The 20991-nt window shown below is 40.2% G+C and overlaps 1 protein-coding gene across 5 annotated transcripts in view; it reads left to right on the plus strand.

Annotated features, from left to right (window-relative positions):
• efr3a (EFR3 homolog A (S. cerevisiae)) overlaps nt 1-20991 on the plus strand; it is a 116977-nt gene that overhangs the window by 25024 nt on the left and 70962 nt on the right. For all 5 annotated transcript variants that reach the window (XM_051413251.1, XM_051413260.1, XM_051413244.1 and 2 more), the window contains 2 exons: nt 15136-15212; nt 19422-19549. In XM_051413251.1, the coding sequence (XP_051269211.1) occupies nt 15136-15212; nt 19422-19549 (205 nt within the window). The remainder of the gene's footprint in view (nt 1-15135; nt 15213-19421; nt 19550-20991) is intronic.

Below are 20991 nucleotides of genomic sequence, written 5' to 3' on the forward strand. Positions count from 1 at the left end.
GCCGCAATCATCCCCCCTCCCCGCTGCTTTTGATGGATCTCCCGGCTCGGCCCGTTTGAGTCATTCTTCGAGTCGCTCGGCGTTAGCTACCCCCGCGGTGGCAGACTGATGAAACAGCTGGCTGGAGGGAGAGAAGCTTCTGTTTTAATGTGTTTTTAAAGGCCCAAATGTCACTGGAGTTACTCCCCGGGGTCCACGTTATGAGCTGGACCTCACTAGTGCTGAGTAGGACCCCTCACAGCCTCCAGTGCAGCCTGAATTCTGAGGAGTGTGGACTCAACAAGTTGCTGGTTCCCGCTGAGTTGCAGTTCTGGCAGATTTTCCGGAAATATGCCGCTCGGTTTTTGCCCTGATGGGGCCCTGTTGTGTTCAGATCTGGAGGTCATGTTGGTCATTTGAGTAAACTGTGGAGTTCTAGGTACCATGTGGAGAGGAAGATGGATTTAAAGGCCCTATCACGCTGATAGCATCCTTTCTAAAAAATGGAAAACAAGTGTAGGTTACATTTAACAGTTTCAACAGCAGACAGAAAGGTTGACACAATGTCTTCAAAAATTCACTTTTTAATAATACAGTTTTAATACAGTAACTAGTACCTTTAGGGCTTGGCTACCTTGTGATTGACAGCTCAATCTCAGTGAGTCCATCCAGCTCAACGCTCAAACTCAGATCAAACTGTCAAACTAGGCAGTGCTGATCAGATATGGATCCAGATTCTGTTACTGCGTTGACTATTTCTCTCCTCAAATCTGTTCACAAACATATTTTACTGTTTATCTGGAATACCAGATCCTGTGTGACCAGGTGAGCCGCCATTGTTTTCAAAGCAAGAGCAGCTAATGAGAGCAGCTCAACTCGCAGTACGTGACCTTCGCTGGCTCCGACAAACTGTCAAAGTGAAGACCATAATGCCAAACTTGAGGCTTCAAAAATTTCTCCACAAACCGATGGGTGAAGTCACGATAGGTTCCCACTTCACAGTAACAGCCCTCGACTGTGGCGACCATCTGTGCTTTTTTTATTGATGAGATATTATTTTTGTTTACTGAATCAGAATCGAATATGTTGGCACATAAAAGTCATTTGAGTCCACATTTTAGGCGTCCATCCATTGAAAATTTGAAATTTTTGCTTTGGTTTAATATCCGTCGGTTTTCATGTTACAGGTGTTTTCAGTGTTAAGAATGTTTTGTGCTACTGAATTTGTTGGCACATCCACATATCATAATGAAACAGGAAGTAGTACCAAGTAGGCCTGTCACGTTAACAAATTTTGCTGGACGATAAATTGTCCCAGAAATTATTGCAATAAATGATAATATTGTCGTTCCCAGACCATTTTCATCTAATATAATGATAATGGCATAATAATGCAGGTACACCTTTTCAAAGATCAATAAACTTTTATTTCTAAACAATATGTAATACTGGAACTGGAAGACATTTCAAATATCCACAAGAAATGAACAAAACAACCAAAAGCAATAAATAAAATGGACTCTCAGTGTCTGTTAACAGAAATGCACTTGAATTAAAACCAAACACAAATGAAAACAATAAATAAAATGGACTCTCAGTCTCTGTTAACAAAAACCCACCCAGCCAATCATCATCGCATTTGCAACGGTGTCATCATCACCACCCCTCCTCTCTCCCGGCAGCTGATGTGTGGCTGTCAGAAAGCCTGACACCGCTGCGCTTCATTCAACCACATTGTAGTAACGCAAGTAACGCGCCACTTTACATCCTCAGTAATGGTAACAGCGTTGCAACGATGGGGAAAGTAATTAATTAGATTACTCCGTTACTGAAAAATAACGCCGTTAGTAACGCCGTTATACTTAAACGCTGTTACTCCCAACACTGCTCAACAGGCCACATGCAAAAAGCATATCTCATGAGAGAGAGAGAGAGAGAGAGAGGCGACATACTCGCTCAGGTTTAGTGGTTCACCTCGGTCATTAGGTTTAAATCCGAAGTGCTCCCACACTGCAGGTGTAGCGTTTGGCTTTGAAACCAAATCCATCTTTTCCTCCAATTCTCAACTAGCGTTTTCTCTTGCTATACTCCTCACACGACTCTTTTGCTGTACTCTGTGGTAGGCTACGTCAGGAGTCCCGCCTCCCCATACAGAGACCATGCGGCTGACAAGTGACTGACACGGGGGTTCACTCCTCGTTGCGCTAAGGAACCAAGAGGGGTCACCGTTGCACCGGAGTGGTCATCCAGTCTCTTTGGTAGAGAGAGAGACGAGGAAAACAAACAAGCATGCAAATGGAAACTATCGCGGCCGAAGAAATTATCAAGCTCATTTTATTTATCGTGCGATTAATTGATTTATCGCATATCGCGACAGGCCTAGTACCAAGGCCATTCAAAAGCAAAAAAAACTAAAAACCACTCAAGCTTTTGTTAAAAAAAGGATATGTTTTGGCTGTTTTGTGGCAGAAACATACTCAAATGCATAAAGAAATAAAAGGGCACGAGCTCTTGTCCTTGCCCAAATTCAAAACCTTAAACAAGAATTGTATCATTTTATATCCTTCCTTCCTTCCTTCCTTCCTTCCTTCCTTCCTTTCCTCTTTATCAGACTGTTTTTTTAACAGTTATTCTTTGTGCAGTTATTCTGCTCTCTTTGGTTCTGAATGAACACGGTGGTTAAAAGAAACAACCCTTTTGTCTGTTTGCTGTGACGAGATTTCGGATGTGCGTCAACATCTCATACCTTCCCACCTGAGCGCTTCCAAAGAGGTTGAGTTTCTCGTGACACCCTCTTCCTCCTCCTCTTCCTCCTCCTCCACCGTCGCTGCCGCCTGCCTGAGTACTCTTCCTCCGTCTCGGAAACGTGAACCCTGGGATTTCATCTGACTCAGTTTCCATTTCCTCCCTTTGTCTACCCTGCATGAATATTTAAATGAGAAATACTGAGCTTCCATCGCCTCCGCAACAAATCCACTATCTACAGTTGGATCATAATTCAATTTGAACATAACACATTTATCACAAGGTGCAGGGTGTTTTTTGGTCGCTGGTTAAATGTTTATAGGGCAGTGCCACAGGGAAGGTGGATGTGCTCAAGACGATGCTATCTGATGCCTTCTAATCCAGCTGAAATCACACTTCTGTATGAATAATGGGAATTGTCAATGAATAACCTCTGTGTGAGGCTCAAAGTGAATCTGATATATTTTCTTACTCAGAATAAGAGACTCAATGTAATCTGCAGTGCTATACAGTACGTTAACCAGCACAAAAGTGAAGTCAGATTAGATGCTGTCAGTGTTTCCCCAAATTAGGTATATAAAGACATTGCCATAGGCTTTAAAAGCTCACAACAAAGAAAATAAATGAAATGAAATAAGAGAGATTTCCACCCCCTTTGGAACACCAGCTGTGCAATAGGAGCCGTGGGTGGAAAAGGCAATTACAAAAGGCAAGACAAATGTATGTCGATATATAGCTATACAGTCTATTTGATATATGGAGGCAGATTAATGTGCTTCATAAAAAACCATTAACAATGAGTAGGAGGCACAACACAAAACATCAACATACTAATGAAAAAGGTTGTAATGATTTTAAAATTAGATGTAGATGTAAACAAAAGCTGGATAATTAAGGTGAATTGTTGCAGTTTGGTCAAGGGCAGTTAAAAGGAAGTCAAAGTCAGGGCAAGTCTCCTGGTTGTTTGTTTCAGTGCATCATAACTCAATACGTCACAGAGCAATATCTAACATTAAATGACTTCAGAAAAAATAATTCAGTCAAGAAGTCCTACAGAGTCGAAGACAAACAGGTTGTTTGTCTTCCAAAGTGACTCTGATCTGACGACAGGATGACAGTGTTTGTGAATCCCTTCGAAAAGCTTAAAAAAAGATGATCAAAAAAAAGATTCATATGAGCGAGTTCTGATCTGTAGGGCTGCCCCCTAATAGTCAATGTTGTTTTTTTTGTTTACAGTATAAGGAAGTTAAAGCTATGAATGCTAACAATGTGGCTGGTCTTGTCAAATGGATAATCTGTGGTCTGTAAAATGCTTTTATCAACCCATGACGTCACACACGTGTACACAACACATGGGTGTCATTGGGGGTTGAGTCCTTGAGCAGACTGCCCAGTCCTAAGATTGATGGCAGAGTGTCCACGACCCCAACCCATACGTGGATCACCTGGATAACAAGCAGCTGCTCCTAAAGTATAAATGTAAAGCAGTCTGACAGCTGACCCGGCTTGTGTAAATTGGATTTGATGATTTGATGGAAGCAGATGTTTCAAGGAAGCATCACCCTATTACCAGAGTAAACCTCAAAATGTCAATCTTAAATCAGATGCCACAAGACTCGGTTATAGAGACACTGATTCCTCTACTAAGAACTTTTATCAGTGACCCCCAAACTATGTCGCTTATCAAATGTTGAATCTTCAGAGTGATGCACGTCTCGCTTGACTTTCTATCACAGTAAGATGCGTTGTGATGTAATTCTGTGCGTTTGGACCAAATAAAGAGCTAAAGCACAAACAAAACAACTCAACTGTCAATTTGGAAGATAACATTAAAATATGAATAGCAAGCAAGACTCAATCGACAAATATCATTATTTTGGTCCTGATCAATCATAAAGAATGGACAAAACAACGCTTTCTCCCACGGTACAAAAATGAAGCCAACATATCCAGAATACGACTGCTGGCATCTTTCGCCACTTGGAGTCTGTATAGTTGTGACTGGGGTTGGTGTTGCAGTTTATTTGACTTTCACTTTTTTATTTGTCCAATCTGCTAACATAGAGGCAGCTGGCTTTATGAACTATACTGCAGTCTGCCACCAGGGGGTGATCATAGAGATGTTGTCTCTTGTATTTGTTAGCAAATTATAGAATGATAATTTATTTCTAAGGTATAAACTGCATATTTCCTTTTCTGTGTGAACGTGAAACTGATGTCTTTGCGTCTTGATACAGCTACTGAGGTAAGTGACATAGGACGTCGAAAAAGTATTGTCTAAAGTAGATTGTGCAGTAATCAAATGTTATGTCTGCGGAAAGACACAATTAAACAGTGTCGTACAATAATGAAATATAACAATTAGTATAGTAGTAGTAGTATTTCCGACTACCGATCCTGAAAACCGCTCGCCTCCCTAGCGTGTAACAAAGACACCATTTTCAGGTGATTACACACTAATGAAATCATACTTATGAGTATTATATTCTATTTCTGTCAATAGAGCCTCCTAAATGTTACACACTGGACCTTTACACCTGTGTCTTGTTTCTGTGGAGCTGCCAACATTTAAAAAGGTGTAAGTGCAGTGTTTCTGCAAAGGAGCACGCTTGGTCATTCGACCTTCTGTTAATAACAGATACAGTAGAGACCTTGAAGAGGATTTCTTGTCTTTTTTTTGTTTCCTTGTTGAGAAATCTTGTGTCCGGTCGGATAAATCCCGCTGACAGAGCGCTGAACCCGGCCAGAACTCCAGGCACACAGAGAGAGAACAAAAACAGATTTTTAAGCAGTGTAAATTTAGATATCCGTCTGGCCGGGACCGCAGCGTAGCGACAGGGAGGCTGTAAATTTATGGGTCATCATCTGTTTTTGTGCATGCGCCCTTCAAGGTTCAAAAGCGGGACGTGGTAATGCAAGTCAATGAGCCCACCAGCCATTCAGAGCCATGATTTTCAAAGCAAGCAAACACTTTGGCCATTTGTAAAACGCATAAATAACAGCCTTTTTTTTTTTTTTTAGATACAACAGATATTTATGAAACACAGTCACGTGATCACCATGAGCCACCAGTTTGGTAGTTTCAGCTGTTGAAGTTTCTTTTATAACTCTGGAGTCATGATTCTTCATATTTACTGCTCCTCTGTGTCTCTGACAGCTACAGCGGCCATTGTGGAGATAGATGTGGCGAGTGGGATCATTTTTTAACTTGAAATCTTTTTGTAGACAAGTCCTGTGTGGGTTGTTTAGTTGGGAACTTAAGATTTATTTGTATAGACTGAATATCACAGTGACTCAGTGGGGTTTGTTTAGTCTGGTTTTTGCTCACAGATCATAAAGTCATTACTGCACCACTTTAGTATCACTCTCAGCTTAATATACAGTATATTTACGGTACTATAAGGTTGCCCAGTATAGAGCTGACATGATTAGTTAAGTAATCGATTAGCTGATTGAATAATGGGCAACTATTTTAATACTCGATTACCCGTTAGTCCTACGATTAAGCATTTCTGAAGAAAAGCTGCTACATATGTCCTTCTGTCAGCTTCTTAATTGTGAGGATTTATTGATTTATAGCATTGCAAACAGAATATGAATGTGGGTCTGTAGTAGGCAGTATGGAAGTATGTGATTTCGAACACAACCCATATCTTTGTTGTTGCTGCATGTTTATTATTTCTAACTCTTGATGCTGCAGTCAGCATGAGAGCTGAACATCTTTTAGTGGATGTGTATCAGCTCTAAATCTTAAAAATGGCCTTAAGTGCCTCAGTCCTCATGTGTCCATCCTTTGGAGGCAGGATTATGTTATGATTATCCCGCCCAGGTCTGTCTTCAGAAATCTTGAACCAGCAACTTTTTCTTTCGCTCTGCTGCCCGTCACTCTCCTTCAGGCCTCGCTGGCGGCTTGTTAAAATCAAACTTCTATCTCATGACATGACTTTATTTATTAATGTCTCTTATCTGGAAGGACGATGTCGCATCAGCGAGCAGAGTCACCCCCGCGGGGGCGTGTTAACAATCTGCACACTCGTCTCCAACCCCCCAAAAATCTTGAGCTTGAACAAGGGCGCTGTGAAGAAAGATGTTGTCAGGCGTCAGACTGACAGCATGGAGTGACAACGCTGCTGCGGCTTTCATCTGCTTGTCAAAGGCCGAGGAATTAATCAGGAGGGCTGAGAGCACTCTTTAATCTTGTAGATTACGCTCCTCACAGAAGGTTTAGGTGTAGATTTAAGAGCACGGAGCTACCAGAGGTGAGATTTACTGTGGCAGAGTGTGTTTGGGTGTGTGGATACTTTATTATCGGCTAAACTTTGTGTAAATTCCCCGTATATAAGGTTAAATTATCCACAGAAATACAATAATTTTGGCTTTCATTAAAGCCAATAAAGACTGATTTGAAGTAGCTGTAATATTGTGGTAAATATTGCAGGGCAGTTTCTTCAAGAAGTGGATGTCGGTACTCTGTACAATATACTTTGTTTGGAAGTGGCTTTCACAGCAGCCAGTGAAAATGTTAGTTATTTTTAACAGATTATTACTTGAAAGCAAGGTTCTAACTGAATGTGAACATTAACTGTTACAGTTAAGCAGCTGTGTTGGCTGTGTGCTGATCCAATACATGTGCTTTAAAATATATATACATACATATAATTTTTAACAAGCATTTTCTACTAAGCCTGTTTGATTGCTATCATTGTTGTATAGCATGGCTCAGGTTGATAGAGTCAGAGAAGGGCAGGTCACAAAAGAAACGCTAAAGGGACTGCTAAATTACGCGGTATCGGATCGTTGCATAGACGCTCAACAATATCTGCATTTTAGGCAGTATTCTATAAAAAAATCTGTATTTCTATAAGATCCAGACCAGGCCTCTAGTTTTTTGATAAAGGTAAATATAAGTACTGTAGTGGCCTTCAAATCTTGTTCTCCAGATGTAAGAAAGCTGTTTGATACAGACCCCCAAAATTTTCACAACATCATCAGTTTTTAGAGTTTATTTCAGTGAAAATATAATTTCTCAGGCAAAAATCATCCCCACTGATCATCACTCATTCTGCAATATGTTTCAAAATAATCAGAATATGATTTTACCATATGTTCCCACCTTGTTGTTCACATAGTACAAATAGCATTAGAAGCAAACATGTCCAGGAAATCTAGTAGATTCCAGCTGTGTTTCTGTTTGTTTGCTCATGTGATGAAGGGAACCAGGTTTTCTTGTTCACATCATATTAATAGATCCAGTTACTGCAGAAAGCCACAGACACTCACTGTGAACACATAGCACTCTGCATGTCACTATGACTTTATAGAAAGTATCTGTGTGTTGTCAGGGATCATTGATTGTGTAAAGTCACAGAAACTTCTAGGCTTTTCTGGTTCCAGTTTTGCCCTTGTCTGTCTGCTGGATCACGTTTTCCTCTGAACACAGAGGCTGGTAACCCGAGCTGCTGCTGACAGGTCCACATTAGCCTCGGCGGCGTCTCGTCTTCTCTGTCAGAATGAGGGGTAATCCCAGGTGGCGATAGACACGCAGCTCGAGCTGGCGTCCCATTGGCTGAACTTGATGTCCATCGAAGAGATGATGTTTCTAAAGAACCTGTGGCAGGAAGAATCCGTAGAGAGGTGAAGCTGGGATGTTGTTGAGTCCCTTGGTTGGTCTTACCTGGTCAAGTGTCGTGGAAACTACTCAAACTTTCTGAATGAAATTAACACCAGCCCGACTCCTTGGTGGTGGATTTACTTTGTGAAGTTCATAAGAACAAGTGGAACCTTCTTGACTTTGAGACTTCATGTCTGGGCGTTGAAGCTGTGCAACCTGTGCAGACCACGATGGGATAAAATTGGAAGTTACTCCAGTCATGCCGTCTTTCTGCGTGTACCTGAGACGGGGTATCCTGAGGAGGTACAGGCAGGTTCCCCGGACCGAGGCTGATGGAGCTTTCAACTACAGCCGAGCCTCGAACCGGCGAGGCCTGCTGAACTCTGGTAGGCTGGATGCCAAACCCTCAATCAAATCATTCACAGAAATTAGTGTGCAGTTTATTTTGTACCTGTAGCACCTTTCAAACAGCACACATTGCAAAGAAATATATTAAAACATTTTTAATCAGTGATTAACTAATAACAAATAGTAGTCTGAAAGGGGTTTAGCTTGTTTTGTTACATTACTTTTTACCCTTATTGTCCCCTTAATTGTTGGTATTAATGTAGAAATACACCACTCTTTGGGATCTTACATTGGCATCAGATATTTGCTGATTCAACTTTGATTAACTTTTTTGTGTTAGGTTTAAATAATACACATAAATATAAGAATTTATAGACTTCAAATTTAAATAGAAAGTAGTAATTTGTTGAATAGTAAATTATTGCTTCAATATTTGTCCTGAAACTCAGGATTTCTTAGAACTAACCAAACTAACCAAGTACCAAAAGTTGGTCTTGTCAGATTTGTAATCTTGCGTCTGAACAATTTTGAAGCCATTAATCATATACATGTGATATATAGTTATTATCATGCTGATGTATGTTCAAGTTGAGCTGTTAGAAGCTGAACAAATATCAGTTTTCATTTTGATTCTGTATCTATGCAGATTTTTAACAATTATTGTAACATTAAGGATATCTTAATGTGGCCACCTGATCATTGTTGAGTATCAAGAAGTGTTGGAGGAACTGGTCACTGATGAATTACTCATGAAGTTTCCTTTTCCAAGATCGTCCTGTAACCTGTCTCAGATTTAGTCTTCGAAGACAAACATATACTCATGTCCACTAGGAATTCGTCTCCTTTTCCAGTTTAATATAAACTTATAAATGAATAACACACAAACTGTACATTTTAGGTTCAGTTTGAACCACACAGCCTCGGCTCCTGCCTTCAGTTTCAGAAGGCAGGTGTGTTGGTCTCTCAGTGTTTTTCCACTCGCTCTATTTAATCAGTGTTTTGTGTGTTCGTGGCCATTCAGGTCTCCTCTGTGGGAATCAATAAAGATTATGTTAGTACTCTGCTCAGGTGCCGGCCGGGGCAGAGCAGCAGACTGCTCCATGATGAAAAATCTCTACCCAACATGCAACTGAAAACGCGTGTGTTAAGAAAAAGATCGAAATTAAACATTTAGTCAAACAGGTCATCTTAAATATCTGAAAAATGTGTTCAAATCTCCTATTGTGGTGCATATTTCTGAAGATATCTCAGCACGGTGACAGTGGGTGGTTGCGTAAGCGTTTACATTTTATTAATTTCCTCTGCCTTTGTGTTGCGTCACAGCAGGATGATGGATTTGATCCCCTGTATAATAGCCTCTTCTCAGCCTGCTGAGTTAGTCGTGTTCGGGTGTAATTCATCAGCCCGTGTGACCACCAGAATCTCTCGATCTCGGGCCCTCTCCGTGCTGCGATTATGCAGCCTTCTCTCCGCAGATCTATAGCTGGACGCTCAAATTGATGCATTGCCTCTATTACAGTATTGAAGCCATGATGCTCTTAGCCAGAATGGGTTTTAATGTAATTTGGAGCTGCTGTCATTCATTTTCTGCCACTGGCGGCTCCAACACAAACAAACAAGTCAACCGGGGATGAATGCAGCTGCATCTGAGTGTCTGCGGAGGAGCCAATCAGAAGCAGAATAATGAGGATGGAAGTAAAAAGCTGTCGTATCACCTCCGTCTCTGCAACAGCAGCTCGGGGGGGCGATCCGTCTGCTGTCCCCGAACGGCCCCCAGCACAGGAGGATACGCAGCCTTCCCAGGTGTTTTCATTTCATCTTCAATGTCTACATACGCACACGCTGTGACTCTGCAAGAGCTCAGTGTTCGTGTGTGTAGTGGGGAAGAAGCACCAAAAGCGGCGTTAAATAAGGAAGTTTTCAACCCAAAGCTGTTTTTATTTTATGCTTTACTCATGTCTTATTTTTCTCTGAAGCATCCGGCAACTCATATAATGACTCTGGATTGATTCCAAAAGCAACAACAACAAGCTGATACACTTCTTCCTAATAAACACTTCTCCAAATGTACCAAAATCCATTATATAAATATACTGCAGGCGTTGGTGGACCCACTAGGGCTGGAGGCCTTCTTGAGTTTGAGGCGTGTAAGAAAACATACCTCAGCATTTGGTTCACTTCTGTGAAGAAATGTAGAGTAAATTTTAAATAAATAGAATAATAGCTAAGTGTCAGACAAGAATACACAGAATTTGTCAAAAAAGAAGCCTATTAAGTCGATATATTGATATATATATATATAAAAAGGGGTCCTTTAAGAAAAAAGGTTGGGAACCACCACTCTAGGAAGGTCAAGAAGTCCAGTTAAACTAAAAGATGAAAGTTTTTAAAGCTTTATCAGACACCAGAACACTTCTCAACAATTTTATCTTACGGCATGATGATCGCGAATAGTTTCTGTTTCATACCTACCTTACAGGGCCACAAGCCAAAACACGTACAAGTGAGTTTTGACCTCTTAAAGATTGAGTGTGTAACATTTAGGAGGATCAATTGGCAGAAATCGAATCTTATACTCTAGTTGATATATGATGATTCTATGATACTACTTGACTGTTTTCCCAGTGAACTAGTATCATGGACTCATTGTCGTTTTCTTGTAAAGTGACACCGTGTTGTTGGACGGACCGCCTGCAGCTTCACTGTTGTTGCTCCTCATATTTCAGTCGCTTCCTCTGAACGTCTGTCTGATCATCCACGTGGCAGTGCTTTATAGATGCCTGGACGGACTCCAAGACAGTTAGGACTGTGTGAAATCCAGAGGCCCGATCATTACGCGAAACATTAGTCGCCATTCATGTGAAAGAGCTCTGAGACGGTCGATGTGTCACATCTTCGTTTAATGGAGATCTTAAACTAGTTTAACAGATGAATGAATGAATGGATTGATGATTGGATTAGTCAGGGTGGTATTTTCCAGACTTATAGACCGGTATTATATACAGAGAGTCCATTAGCTCCACATGGATCTATTTGATAAGATAAGAGAAACAAGAGCACTAGGTTTGTTAGATCATTTCATATATTAATGCTCTTAGCTTAGCAGTGGTGGTAGTGCCTTCCAGACACTTGGAAGAAGCGATATACAAACAGATTTTATCTTATTTTTGTTCTTATTTTATTAGTACTCGTTGATTTGTGGGATTTCGCTCCTTTTCATAGGTAAGAGAACATTTGTGGTCGAGAACTCTCTCACCAAAATAAGAACAAAACATCTAGTTTGCAGTCCACAAATTGTTTATCTAATGCAAAGAAACCGGTTTAAAATTTGAGGAACCTACAGTGAATATCATATAATGAGATTAGTTTACCTCTTTTAGAGTAATTATAGTGATGGAATTATTACATTTGTGGTATGTAAGATGCTGAAATTATTACATCCTGATTCCAATTTATTTCGACATGCAAACAACTTGCACCATATCAATTTTGCAGCTATGCTAATGTCACTAACAGCTGCATCGTCCTTAGGCATGGTGTCATAGATTTGGATGCCATTACTCAGTTACTCAGATGTTATTTGTAAAAGTTAAAACAATTGTGACGTTTTAGGGGTAAAAGATTGAAAGTATGGGAACTCCTCAGCCGCCATTTCCTGGAAGTCCACTAATTACGTTTGAAAAGCATTTTACAACCATGTTAAGTCCTCTTTCAAGCCCAGTTGTATTAATGAATGAATGAATGGCTTTATTTTGCAGAAGTATCGTCCTTGTTCTGGTGTGTATTTTAGCCTCCACATAAAATCACTCAGAAGGTCAGGAGATGTTTTTCCTCAGGTCTTCAAATTCAGAGCAGAATTCCTTTATACCTGGCTGGTCTCACTAACACTCACACAGCAGCTCCCTCGCTGCTCTGTGTCCTAATGTGGCAGGTAATTGCAGGATCCATAATGAACGCTTTAAAGCCACAGCTCTGGAAAGGTTGCCTTGGCGACAGGCCGCTGATACGCGCCCTTAATGCAGTTGATTAATCTCCAGACTCCCGGGGGCTGCCGTCAAACTCTGCTGCAAATTAGCCGAGGAATAAACTCTGGAGGTGTTAAGGTGACCTAACGTCACCTGAGAGGTCTTTACGGAAGTTGAATGGTACCCTGGGAGCCCTGTAAACTGTCTGAGCAGGGGCTCCTGGGAGACAACGTGCTCCCTGAAGTTAATTTTGCGAGTCTGAGGCGGGAAAGGTGACTCTTGCAGGTAATGATGGCGGAACGGTAGAATCTACTGTGATGCAGCCTTGGAATTACCAGGTAGAACTTAAAATGTTAAGATTTAAATAGAATATTTATGTGTATTTAAACACTGTATCCATACAAGGTTGGTTAATGGGGATGTTGACGGATGACATTTCAATATTGATATATTGTAAAAGAACAGAAAATGTACCCTTTCTAACTCCCGCCCCTTTTTGCTCTCTGCTCCAATAACGGTTGAGCTAACCTTGGTCAACTTCCTCCTGTCCTGTATTTAGATATGCTTATGTTAGGCTAATACATGTTGAAAATACAACCACATCTTAAAGATGTTTAAAAGATTTTACTCTAATTGGGATTTATTACATGATCAGTAAGTTCTTTAAACAGCACCTGACTTGGAAATTATATCTATTAAACACTAAATCGGTTGGTAATTATAATTTTCCTGTAAATATGAGGGCACAAGTTGTGTTGGGTTTGGTCTCTGATGCTAAAAGGCTTTCCTCATTGATCGTCTGTCAGAGGAGCCGAATGCTGCTGTGACCTTTCAGCTGTGGTCTGCTGCTCCTTCAGACACAAAAGCACTGACATTTCCCTAAAGACACTCTGTTCTGACAGTTATACTCCTTGATCAGGAAGGAACATTACAAATCTCAGCACACATAAGAAAGTTTGAGGATTTTTAACTGTACATATTATTCTTGTCATGACAGTTAGATGGTATTATTTCTTGATTTGTTGGTCACATCAACTGTTTGCATGTTCAGTCCGTCTAACGATAAAGGAAGTAGTGTCCATCTGTCTGTCTGAATGTTTGGTATGTCTTGGTGTATTTTTGGGGAGTGCAGTGTCGAATTTGGTCCAATTTGGACACGTTCGATATTAATAAACAGCTAATAAAATAAAAAGCTAATACAGCTGTCTGTCATTGTGTGAGCACCTTGAGCACTCTGGCCTTGCATCAAGCCCCGCCCACTTTTGGGGAGGAAAGCCCCGCTCACTAATTTGACTGACAGTAAATGTAAATTTTGAGGTCTTTGCCAATTTAATACAATAAAATATGAACACCGTATTGCTTTTTAGCTATTAGGAGCCAAAATCATATGGCCAACAAGGCACACCCGTCATTTACTCAGTGACATCATTAACTAACCTTTGAAGAAGTGTTTGCCACAGACTAAAGCCTAGAGCCACAGATCTTTTCTTTTACTGTCTTTCATTGATTAGGATAGTAAAGATAAACTTTTTTTTTTATTGTTTAATGTGCAAAATGTTTCTACAGTAGCCCGAAACGGACAAACACTGATTGCAGTTTTGCGGCACCTATAGTTTCTCCTACACGTAGTTTCACAGCCCGTTCTCATTTGCAGGCACCGCTAGAAGCCACTAAATCCTGCACAGAGTTTAAAGGTACTTGGCCTTGTATTTTGGGAGCATTGAATATGTCTCGATCACTTTGCGTTCTCACAGATTTGTTTGGGTCTTGAGGGCGTCATTACTCGATTTTATCTGAGAAAAGGTTGCAATGAACCCTTTAGACTGGGACCAGAATTAATTGACAGTATCAACTTTGCAGGGCTCAAGTTCAAAACACTTACAATTTGTTTCTCACTTTGATTTTTACGAGGTTTATTCAAATGTCAGTGAACACACCGCAGGGTCAGACCCTCCTTGGTGGAGTCTGCTGTTTCCTGATGGTTGACTGGTCGGCAGCTCTGTAATCGTTCCCTCTGTGACTTTAACTTATTCACCCCACACCACTGAGCCACGACTCGGATGACTCATCACTTCTTATTGACTCGGAGACCGCTGCCGATGATGCTAATTCATGTCAGTCAATAGGAGATGACCTATCGCAGCCACTTCTTGAATCCAGAGTAAATTTGCATTGTGTCAGCCAGTCGAAGAGCTCCACATGAGTCAGAGGAGGAGAATAGAAATGAAAGGTTTCACAGCTGATTGCACCAGCAGGTTGTCTACATTAATTTATCAGATGAAAGTTGTGATATTGAGCTGCTCCACTGGAGTAAAGGAAGTGTATGAAGGTCCTAATATGTCAATGTTTCAAGTTTCCCAAATTGAGAGCACAATTTTGTTGTCTCTTGGCTTCGCTATCCATTTTTTTTCTCCAGGACTGTCAGACCTGATGGCAGCAGTTTATAACAGAGGTCAGTTTAACCTTTGCTGATGTTGTTTGTTGCAGGAGTTTGCGGCTGCTGTGGGCCGCTGAGGCCGAGGTACAAACGCCTGGTGGACAACATCTTCCCCGAGGACCCCAAAGTAAGTGACTGCAAGCATTACTCATCCTCAATTAAATGAAAGTTATGTCAGCAGAGATACAAGGCCAATATTTGTGATTACCTTGGCAGGTCTCTGGCGTGGCCTACACTCGCCTGTAACTGCCCTTAGAGCGAAAATCCAGTTTTATTAAATAGAGATGAATATGGTAGCTGATTGGAGCACAAATCCAATTGAAAAGTCTTGTCATATCATATGTCATTTGGTTGTCTGATCTTGAGTAAAATGGGGGTTATCAGCTCTGAAAATGTCTTCAAATGTGATTAAAGAGATGTAATCTGAGCACAGAGTGCTGCCTTCATGGTTTTGTAGTCTGTCCCAGCTGTTTTGTTGCCACTTCTTCGTGGATTGTAGATGAATTTAGTCCTTCCAAGAACCGATAACATCAGATAACATTACGTGACAGACACAGAACATTAATGAATGCAGGACTCTTCATATTAACAGTAGCACAAGAGGACAAATGGTCTTAGCTTTTGTTGACGAATAGTAGAACAAAAAATCATGAGAATCATGTGTGGAGTTTCTTGTTAGATCTTCAATCAACAAGAAACAAGAATCTGGCCAGTCTTGTCCAGCTTTTGTTGTTCAGATTAAGACTGACAAACTGGTTGTTCAATTGGCTGTGTTGTTCTTCATTGGGCCCTGCTGGTAGTGGGCCAAAATTATATACAAATCTACATTACAAAAATAAAAAAAGTTAAGACAGGAAAAACTATAGACGAAAGCTGTAGAAAAATATGTGGTCTGTGGCATTCAATATATAAATTAAATTAAATCTGACAGCAGTCAGAAGGTCAATCAGTCAAAGGAGATTTGAAGATTCAAATCCTTTTTAAGGACAAAATACACAAGTAAACAACGTATGGCAGGCAACACACCCTGAAGACACTCTCAGTGGGATCACAGAGCTGAACCGCATCACAGACTCGACGTTATAAAGCAGGTTTTGCAGGTTGTCCTACCAAATATAGAATATAAAATATGCTGCAATCAAACCTCATATGAGCCCGACCCGATAGTAAAAACGTTTGGGCTAGAACAAAAATAGGCCTTTTCTATGTGGGTTGTGCAACAATATGACTCTGCAAAGGTAATCAGAAGCATGCTTTCTTAAACAAATTATTAATTAAAGAATTATTTCAGTTAAATATATTTATGTTAATTATTATTTACAATTGGTGGACAATTATGCAAGTTAATGTTATGGTTAGTGGAAAATTAGTCAGTTTGCTGCAGACTGCGGTGGAAAACCGTCTGTGGTCAGAACAGCCACGAAAGCGAGCTACCAGAGTGTCCCATAAACACTGACCACCTCAAGTGAACCTCAGACACTTCACTAGAACTCTGCATCATTAAAAAAGGAGGAATAAAACTTGGGTTTAAATGGCCTACAAGTAAATAAAGTGATTTCCTCAGAAAGCAACCTAAACAGTGATTTCTTAAAGAGTGGGAACCCTGTCTGAGTTCACCCACATTGCACAGCATACATCACAGTCCCAGTGTGGGCCTTTATCAGAGTACTATTAACGCTGCGTTCACTGCCCAGTTGTTATCACAGTGTTGAGATTGCTGTGGAGACCCAGCGACACCTCCACCGCTCTCCAGCGGAGAGCTTCCCAGCCACAACACAGAAATAATTGGGAGGACCGAGGAGCCGCACGAAAGCTCCAGACTTTGATAAATCTGGCTATTAAATGTGACACGGCTTTGATAACAGGACCGTGACAACTTATTATCAGCCGTTTGTTTTGGTGACCCCCGTTAATTAAAAAGTGTATGCGGTTTGTCCCGTACACAAGAGATTCTCCTCCCTCCTCCCCTACCGCCCAGCATCCTCTCAAGGGCCTTTGGCGCGAGCAAACAGGTGCAGTGGGAAATCGAAACACTCGAATGGTCGAGACCTTGTCAAATTAATTATCACTTGCTGAGAGCCCGAGGAGCTGAAAACACTCAGGGGACAGCTGCTCTCGAATTAACTCCCTCCTCTTTACACCTGGCAACAATATATTCATGTATCGTCTGTTGTCAGCGAGAGTCTGATGCCGAAGTTCACATCAAGTCAGTTTCCAAAAAGGCAATTAATCTAAAAATAACTCAATCTGAGGAAGACTAAAGTCTTGACCAGAGCGCCGGTGTGAGCCGCTGTCGTTAGTTTTAATGAGGCGGAAGTGAAATCTGAGCACAGCAAGGACAGTTTTTAGTGTCTTACTGCACTCTGTAAAACAAAAGTTAGTTCAACTCAAACAGTCTGAGGAAACCAACTGCCTTGAACTGTTTAAGTTTATAACATATTTGATTTGAGTACAAGTAAACCAAGTATTTTGTGAGGGGTAAATTAAGTTAATGGTAGTAATTTCATTCAGTTAATTGAACTGTTACACTTTTATGCAACATTTCTACAAACTTATTTAAAATGTGTGAACCGAATTTATCAGTATAAACTTCAATGCATCTTCTTTATATGTTACCACTTAAGTTGAATTTACTTAGTTTTCTTCCACTAAAGCAAATTACATAACATTAAAATTACATTAGAAGCTGTCCTACGATAAAAACTATTTATAGTTAATTGGTTATCAGTTTTATCCACTTCATTTTCTGTGGCTCCTCCAACTGTTACTGCTATAATAAAGTTGTTAGCCTCCTTGTTTTCTGTGTGACTAACACCAAATGTTTACACTTTGGTCATCATTAAAAATATATGATTCATAAACAGAAAATTTAAAAATCCTAAGCAATCTAGCAAAGTGGCAACTTCTGTAATGATATAAAGTCAACTTAAAGAAAATAAGTCATTGGAACAAACTGGAATTACATCACCAATAATTAAAATACTGCACACATTTATGTTCACTAAAACAACTGAGTTATCACTTCAACTGTTTTTTTGTTGTTGTTAGATTTAGTTAATGGGAATGAGTGACTCATCATTTCTTTGAGGATTAATTTATGTTAACATACTTCTTTTATTAAGATATTAGTAAAAAACGTTTTTTTCTAACCATGCAGTTTCTGTGATACTTTCTGAGCGATGATCTGTGGAGTTCAGTCGTTTGTTGTCAGAGCAGAAGAGCTGAAACACACATTCACAGGCCATTTAACATCACTGTTAGTTTTAATGTCATTGTCGTATACGGTGTAGAGTTTTAGGAAATGGTGTCAGGATATAATGAAGTTGACTTTATGTGTGAAGAGAATTACTTTCTATCCCACTGACTTTCTGCAGAACATTTACTGAAGTTGAAAGTGACAGAAGAATTTGTTTATTTGATTTTAAATTAGTCTTGGAGTCTTGATTTATTTGACTTTACTTACTTCTTACTTTATCTGGAACAAAACCAGAGACATCAAGAATGGGAAATGTATAGAAGCTTTAGTCTTTTTTGGAGGTCAATTGTTATTCTATATATTCTTTTTAAATCAACAAATCTCATGTTCGGACCAAAGACTGTATGATTTAAACAGTCCGTAGTTTCTGTGACGTCCACCATAGGTTTTTTGAAGAGCCGTTGTGAAGCTCAGTGTGGTCAGCTCTGGATGTCGCCATCGTGGCAGTCCTGACTGCCAAGATGACTGCTTCCGGCCAATTCAAAAATGGGCAAAGAGTTGGAGCTGAATGAAGTCTGGTTACTGAAAACAGCCGCCTGTGACGGCACCCACCTGTCACTCAAAGAGTCCACGCCCTTAATTATATATAACTTTAAGCCTTAATATAATTTCATCAATCATGAACGAGAAAATTAGCTCTATATACCAAAACCATTTTTTGTACCAGGCTGTAAACATGATTATTTCTGCTTTAAAGTTGGACATTTTAATATGGGGCCTTATGGAGATTGACTCACTACTGGAGCCAGCCTCTAGTGGCTGTTAGTGGAACTGCAGTTTGTGTTACTTCAGTGTGGATTTGTTTACAGTCATGCACGTTGCTGCTTGGTAATTAATAGTGATGGAATGGTTCAAGTAAGGAGAGTCAAAATAAACTACTGTGTTCATAAAGAAGAAATTTATTGGTGTGTTTATGATGGATTTTGGACACAACGTTGGAGCTCTATGGCACAGGGGAAGAAGATATATTAGGCTTTGTTTGTAAGCTCAATGGAACATGTTGACAGTAAAGAATAAGAATCTCACCTGACTCATCCTTTTAAATCCTGTAAATCTGGACCGCCTTGTGTTTTTCTTCAGGATGGCCTCAGTAAATCAGACATGGAGAAGCTGACCTTTTACGCCGTGTCGGCTCCAGAGAAGCTGGACAGGATCGGAGCTTACCTGGCTGAGAGGCTGAGCAGAGATGTGGTGCGACACCGCTACGGGTGAGTGATGTTTGACCTTGTGGTTTCTTATTTTTTGCACTCTCCAACTGCAAGATCGAGAATAATTTCCACATTAACATATATCATTAATCAATCAAACAAGAAAACACACAGTAATCATGCAACTTACTTGCTGCAGTGATTTCCGTTAAGATCCATAAATTCACTTCAGATTTTGCCTCACAATAAACTTTTCATTCAGTATCAGAGTCATGGTCTTAGGTGAAGCTCACAGCTAACTTGCTGACTCCATGGCAACAGTACTTCCTGTTAAAAGAGAGGATGAGGTGCTGGTTACTGCAATGTGAGCAGCACATGTTTACTCATGGTGGGAACTGTAGTGCCAAAGAGGAAGGGAAGGATATATCCGCCTTTAGACCATAGACCCCCAATCTGAGAGGACTGAGTCTTAAGGAACCCCTTTTGAGTATTTTTAGGTTTGAAGATAGATTTGTAATCACTCAATGATCAAACATTGAACCCTTTATTTCCATTGTTCCACCTTTCAAGAAATTGTGATAAATGTTAAAATATCCCTTTTTTTGCTGGGGACCCCATACAGACCCACCCAAGGGCCCCTGTTGGTCCCTGGAACCCAGTGTGAAAACCACTAACTTCTACCCAACTGTAACTTAGAACAATATACGACATGCCTAAGTAAGATATGTAACAATGCCATTAGCACAAACAGCCCGGTGTTAAGAAAGGTAAAGTATAACATTTAACAACACAAAGTGAAGGAAGCTCTCAAAGTAACCGTAATTAACTCATCACAATGTAAAAGTCTCATCCATTTACATTTCCCTGAACCATTTAGTGCTTTCTGCTCCTAGAAATTAATTAAAATGAGCTGAGAGACAAAAAATATCCCCAATGTATTTATAAAAGAAGACTGGCAGCACCAAATCAATACAGTGATTATAATGTCAGAAATTGTGTTTAATTGGCTGTGACTTTTATTCCCTGAAGCTGACAGTCAGAGAACAAACTCTCTCTCTTCCATCTGTAATAGTCCATGTGTCGATGCAAAACCATTTGGCACCTCCTGAAACCCTCCGTCCGTCCAACAAAGTGACACGTCCGTATGCTCCGGTTTGTTATGTCACTCAAACCCCCAAAGCTGACGTTAGATCTGGCAAAGCTTTTGTCTCCCAGATGGAGCACACTGACATGTCAGTTTCTGCTCATATAAATTCATATCATTAAATGTACACAGGCAGTGTCCATAATATCTACCCAGATACTGCATCAACAAAACTATGATTACTATAGTTAAGGTAAAAAGTTTATATTAAATATTCAGTTTTTATTTAATTTTTTCCAGCTGCTGGGATTTAAAACGGCATCTTAAAGGTTATATATGTGAAATTCACTTGCCACTGGATGGCACTAGAGCAGCAGCATCTCAGACCAAAACAGTGGGACTAAAATAAAACTCATTA

The sequence above is a fragment of the Dicentrarchus labrax genome, unplaced genomic scaffold (assembly GCF_905237075.1).
Source record: "Dicentrarchus labrax unplaced genomic scaffold, dlabrax2021, whole genome shotgun sequence".
Lineage (NCBI taxonomy): Eukaryota > Metazoa > Chordata > Actinopteri > Moronidae > Dicentrarchus > Dicentrarchus labrax.